General features: G+C 42.0%; 1 protein-coding gene across 1 annotated transcript in view; it reads right to left on the reverse strand.

The window, feature by feature from the left end:
• Positions 1 to 1,654: 1,654 nt before the first annotated feature.
• Positions 1,655 to 6,204, reverse strand: part of GAL3ST2 (galactose-3-O-sulfotransferase 2) — a 15,421-nt gene continuing 10,871 nt past the window's right edge. The window contains exons 2-4 of the mRNA XM_019542993.1: positions 5,756 to 5,842; positions 4,847 to 5,117; positions 1,655 to 3,274 (exon numbers count right to left, since the gene is read on the reverse strand). Of these exons, the coding sequence (XP_019398538.1) occupies positions 2,456 to 3,274; positions 4,847 to 5,117; positions 5,756 to 5,842 (1,177 nt within the window). The 3' untranslated portion in view covers positions 1,655 to 2,455. The remainder of the gene's footprint in view (positions 3,275 to 4,846; positions 5,118 to 5,755; positions 5,843 to 6,204) is intronic.

Genomic DNA, 6,204 nt, shown 5'->3' on the forward strand with positions numbered 1-6,204 from the left:
CCCGTCGGGGTGGGTGCATACTCAGATGCATGCAGGGCCACTGTTTAATACACCCAAATTTTCTATGCAGAAAATTCAAGTGCATTAATTGCAGATGTAGACACACCCATTGTGACTTAATTTGGGTAAACCTCTTAGGGGAAAACTTCACTTGCAGGTTTCTCCAGACATTTTGTATGATCAGCTACATGTTGTTACTAGTATAGGGGTCAGTGCTGTTTTGCAAACCCCACTGCTAGGAGTATTGCCCATGGGCATTTATACACATACCTTTTCATCCTGCAATGTGCCAGAGATCCACCACTTCAAAGCAGACTTGTTTAATCAAGTCTGCTCTGCACACAAGCTGATGTGAACTGCGCTGCACTGCATGCAGATGTATAAGTGGCAAAATGTGTGTCTGTGCAGAAAATGGTGGCTGTGTGCTTTTGAACTAAAACACCTCTCAGATGTTTTAGTTCAAAAGTGAACCACTGCCAGTTTCTCAGCACTGACATGCATTTTGCCATTCATACTGCTGCAAATACAAACAGTCAAGTTATAATGTGTCATAAATCCATGGATCCATAAATCCTCCTCTCTCCCACACCCAGCCTGTCTCTCACCCATTGACTCCTCAATCTACATCTTCACTGACTGCCTGTGCAGACCAGCCCAGCCTCTGGCTTATTTACTATCCATTCCATCCAGAAAGAGCACACGCCAACTGCTGAAACTTCCTCAGCCTGACGAAGGGTTTTTGAACCTGAAAGCTTGCTTAAAAATTGTTTTCCAGCTATTTAAATTGGTCTAATAAAAGATATCAGATTCACCCAAAGAACCTTGTCTGCCAACTGGCAACTCACATTTACCAAAAATGTTGAATTTGGTATTTTTGTTGAGTTACCTAGAAAAAGTGAACCATGCACAGAAATCTCTGTCATGTCTTCTACATTCTGCTCAATGCTGAGCTGGTGGCAACTGCCTGTGCTCAGGACTACTATCCAGAAGCCCAAATTATGACATTTTCAGATTCTGATTGGATTTGCAATTCATTTACTGAATTCTTGTCTCTGGCAATACAGGAGAGTTCAATACACTGTTGAACTGACAAACTATGGAAAACATTGAGCACCAACGACTTGTACTAAATTTGATATAGCTCCTGTGGTTCAAGGGACTCCCTTGGATTTAATTCAGCTGCAGACTACAGACACTAACATGTCTCAGATGCTGAAAGCATTCAGAGATAATAAAGGAACTACATCTTAAGTGAGACTTCCAGCAAGAATCTCCCTAACAGGCTGGCCATCTGTTAGAAATTCTTAGGATTTTACATTCTAAATTATAAAACTGCTTATTTCTCTTTGGATCATAAAAGTATATTGAGATATATATTGTGTTATTCTTTACTTGCTTACAATATTAATAATTTGAGAATTATAACACAATTTGATTTTGCAGTTACTTTACTGGAGGACTTTGCTGAGAACAGGGGATGTCAAAAATAAATCTCAGACCCCTGAATCTCCTTCAGAAGTCAACAAAGAGTCCAGAAGGCAAGGAAAGAGTGGATGGAAATTCTCCAGGAGAGGGGGAAGCTTGGTGACAGAAAGGCTGAAATTTAAAGGAAGTGGAGAGTGCACTTTAAAGAGAAGACATCTCCATGCAACCATGACATAAAATGTGCTTTATTAGGTGAAATGGGACAAAACACAACTCATTCTACCTCTCCACTTTCAAGTGAGTTATGCCTGGAGAGCTGTGTCCTTCTCTTTAGCAGAGGCCTAATGTGTTCCAAGCCCTAAGCAATATTTTGTCTGAGAAAGAGTCCATTTCAATAGCTAGCAGTTGTGGTATGTGCATTCAGTTCCACTGGCTTGGGATATAGACTACAATCAATAAAATGAAATATAAAGGTTTCCCTCTGGTAACCTAAACAATAGTTCCTGGTTGTTCCAGTTCCCTTGCACAGAGTGCTAACGTGCACTATATGGACAATCTTTTGTTAGGCTATAACAGGAGGTGGGAAGGCCCTGCTATATGAATTCTCTTTAATATCTTTCCATTGATACCATTATCAACCATTTTACTAGCATTTACTAGCCCTACACATAAAGGGCTAAACTATCTGCTGTAGACTAAGATCTACATTGTGCAGGAGAGACAGGGTTGTCAGGGCATTGATTTTTTAGCTAGTTTCACTTCAGCTCCTGGGGAGGCTGGAGCAGCCTGGATACAAGCATCTAAGGACTATGAGCCAACTGCTGACAGCTAGCCTAGGTTGCTGTGTGTTCCAGCCCCAATGTCCCTGCCTGCTTGTCCCACTATCTAGTCTGAAATCTGAGATAATTCATGGGCTAACACCACTAGGCACATAACAGATAAACATCTCTGATAAATTGACAAAAAGATGGGAAGCACTGCCATATGCTATTACCCACACTGAAATGAATTGTTTGCATCCTTGTCAACTCTACCACGAGGGAAAGTTTATGCTCTTCCTCTTCTTGTCTGGGTACTGAAGAGCATACAGATATGACATGTACTGAAGCTCAGGCGTGATCATTTTCTGGCAGGTTCTCAGAGTCTCATCGTCTAAATCGTGTTTGAGATTATAGCCTAGAATATGTGCATCCCCTGACTGGAAGGGCTTGAATAGTTTGTCTTTAATCTGGGTCTCATTTATTGGCACTGGATCCAAGAGACATTTCTCCATGAGCTGTTTCTGTTTTTTTCGCAAGAGGTTCACCTCCCTGTACAAATTTCTTAGTCCTATATTTTCCTGAATTCTCTTCCAAAAGGTCTTATTGAAGTGCTGGTAAAGTTTCCAGTCCAGTGAGCACCATTCTTTTACTTTTTCCTTGTTCTCAGGAGTCAGACTCTGGACAGTGTCTGGGCTTCTGGAGTTCAGTTTGAAGTAAACCACATCATCCAGATCCCAGCACAGGAAGTTTTTCAGAAGGACCATGGACTCATCAAAGTAATCTGCTATCAGAATCAGGTGGAAATCCTGTTCAATCATCCTGAGGACAGACTGGGTATAGTTCTCATCATCCTCTGCATTGTTATCATAACCAAAGTCAAACCACATGTTATTCTTGGCATAAATGTTATATCCAGATTCACTCTTATTGTAGTATATCCCAGGAGAAGCTAGATACTCATTCACATCCCTTGATTTTTTAAATGCAGGTGCATAAGCTTTATAATAGACATATGAGGACTCCAGCAGAGAAACAGGGTTTCTCAGGATAGAAAAATAGGTAGTGTTGACCGGCATCACTTTTCTTACCTATTTATGAGGAGAAATCATAGTGATCACGAATATAAATGGATTGATTATCTGTGTGAGATATTCTCACGTACAGAATGGTACCAGAAAATGGAATTTAATAGAAAATAGGTCAAAATAACAAGCATAGTGTAGATTACTGGCAGTGAATTAAACCACAGTCAAGCTGAGAAGGTATAAACATTGTATTAGAGTCTATGGTTATTTACAGGCATGCCTAGTAAGAGGATCAGCCACTTACAAAAACATTTTCCCCAAGAACATTTTTCCTACTGTGTATTTAGATTAAACTCCCTGTAACACAAACAACTTCTTACAAGAAACAGAGCACTAAGGCGTTTCCATGTTGCTACCAACAGATTTCAGTAATACAGGTTGTAGGATCCATTTAATTTTTTGGAAAGAAAGGATCCTGTATTCAGCATACGGGGTTTTTATTGTTCTCACTGGGAATGTCTACAAAAGACGTTAACTGCACAGTAGCCAAATAATACTGCACAGTAGCGCACAACAGCAACAACAGTGCTAATATACTACTGCACAGTATTATTAGGATACTCTGCAGTAATGTCACTAAAAAAGTGTTCGCCAGTAAATGCATAGTAACCACTGAACAGTAGCATCTCGTATAGATGCACCCACTGTGACCTAGTGAATAGTTTGGTGGATTATGTAGGGATCTGCTTGAGGGAGCTTCTGGCTGTGTGGCCTGCACACCCCTAAACACCAGACAGCCACTGGGCCAACCTCACATAGATGGATGCAGAAGGGCACAGTGGGTTCAGGCCAATAGTAGGGCCAAAGATCTATTGTTCTATCACATGGGGCCCAAATGCCAAAGATTTATGAAAGTAGGGGTAATTCCACCCTCTCATTAAAGAGATAAAAAAGAGAGGGCACTACTACATGTGCTCCACAGGTGTGAGGGGCGGTGCTTTAATTACAGCAGCTCTAAGAACCGCTCTAATTAAAGTGCTGCCAGGTCTCATGTATCAGCATTCTCGCACTTAAAAATGGTGGAGGGGACACTTGAACTAAAGCTTGTTTGACAAGCTTTAGTTCAAGTGCTCCCAGAAATATTTTTAAGCATGGGGACACTTATACATGAGATGCAGGAGGCTGCTGGAGTGCAGTAATTGCCATGCTCCAGCAGACTTGACTAATCTGGCCTGATCAATTAACTGAGTCTGCTCCAGCGTGCTGGAATTCCAGCTTATCAGAATAGCCTCCATGCTTGTGTATATGTGTCCAGAGAGACCAAAGCAAAGATCAGTGCTGAGGTTAGCATATTACTTTCTGTTTCCCAAAGCAAAAGGCCACACCTGAGTCACACAAGTCAAGCCCAGTGGTTCTGTAAATGATTATCAAAACAAAGATCCCTAGGGGGATCTCTCAAGAGCAGTGGCTATTCCTTGGTGTGAATAAACTTTGAGGCTGAAGGCAGGGACATGAAATCCTAGCTCAGAACATAGGATACTTGTAAATCAGGGGAACAGAGCATAAGGAGTGAGATTTAGTAGCAGGAAAAAATACTGCAATAATTTCACAGAATAATTCCTCCCTGATTCTTACCTCTTTGAGGTTGAACCTCAGATGGTTGCACATGATGTTGTAACTTGGCCCCATGGTTTTAAATTCCTCTACAAACTCTGCCTCAAAGCTGTCAGGGTAGCCCAGATGGAATTTCCGGCCAGCTGGAAGGGCCACTGTAAGATTGAGTTTCTCCGTAAACCGAAACAGGATGTTCATGACAGTGCTGCTGGCTGTTTTGTGGGTCTTCAGGAACATGATATTAGTTCTGGGGTGACAGGGTCCCTGGTAAAAGGTGAAGCCCTTCCACACTCTGGATGAATTTAAAGCACAGGAGAAATGTCCTCTTTAGTGTCATAATCCATCTTGTGTACCTGAGTGACAGTGCTGCTTTTGCCACAGTATCCTACTCTCCTGGTCCTCCCCCTTTAGTCCAATGAACTGAAAGAGTTTGACTGGAATTAATAATGTTCTTTATGATATCTTGGCCAACTCCCCAGAAGATGTAAATCAGCATCACACCACTGTTATCATCAGGCTAGGTACCCAGCTGGTATATATCAGCATTGCTTCATTGAGGTCAAGGAACCAGATGCCCAGGTGCTGTAAATAAGCATAGCTCCATAATATAATCACCTTATTTACTGTTGAGGATGTAAAAGGGCCCTTAGCTGCTTCTGCTCAATCCTCTTTCTTGTTTTCGTATTAAAGCATTTACCCTAAATTGCTGCTAGACCATGCTGCCCTTTTATAATTATCTCACTGTTTAGGTTGCTAAATATCAACTGAAGGCTCTAATGCAGGGCTGTCCAACTGAAAGCCTATGGGCTACACAGGCTCATGATGGATTAAATGTTGGCTCCTGGGCTCCTTGGTCAGCTCCCTGCTAACTGCAAGGGGCACGAAACCAGTTCTCATCCTTTCCAATATCACTAGAGAAAGCACACTTACTGGATGAAGTTTATATTCAAATGAAAGAAGCCACACAGAAAGAGGATTCCCAGCCAAAAAGTAAAAAGTGCCAGGAATTTCATATGTCTGAAAAGGAAAGGGACATTCCATTAGTCTCATTCAGTATGTATCAGCATAACCTCCCCCTTTGCAACACACTACAGGCCAGGTACCCATAAGGTGCCCAAGTACAATTCTGTTTTCTCCTGCTAAAGTCCCTGAATGACTGTGGCTGTGTCTGCACAAGATGCTGACTACATAATAGCTCGTTCCTACTGCACAATAGCATCATGTGGCATGAAGCGTGATGTGATGCTACTGCACAGTATGGCAGAATGCCACCTCTGTCTCTCCCCAAAAATTCTGCTATGTGACAATTTGGCTAACAGGGTCACTGAAAAGGGCAGACTCCTCTGCCCCCTCTCTCAGGTGACTTCCAGTTGTACCTG

The sequence above is a fragment of the Crocodylus porosus genome, unplaced genomic scaffold (genome assembly GCF_001723895.1).
Source record: "Crocodylus porosus isolate Cpor-Errol unplaced genomic scaffold, CroPor_comp1, whole genome shotgun sequence".
In the NCBI taxonomy this organism is placed as follows: Eukaryota; Metazoa; Chordata; order Crocodylia; family Crocodylidae; genus Crocodylus; species Crocodylus porosus.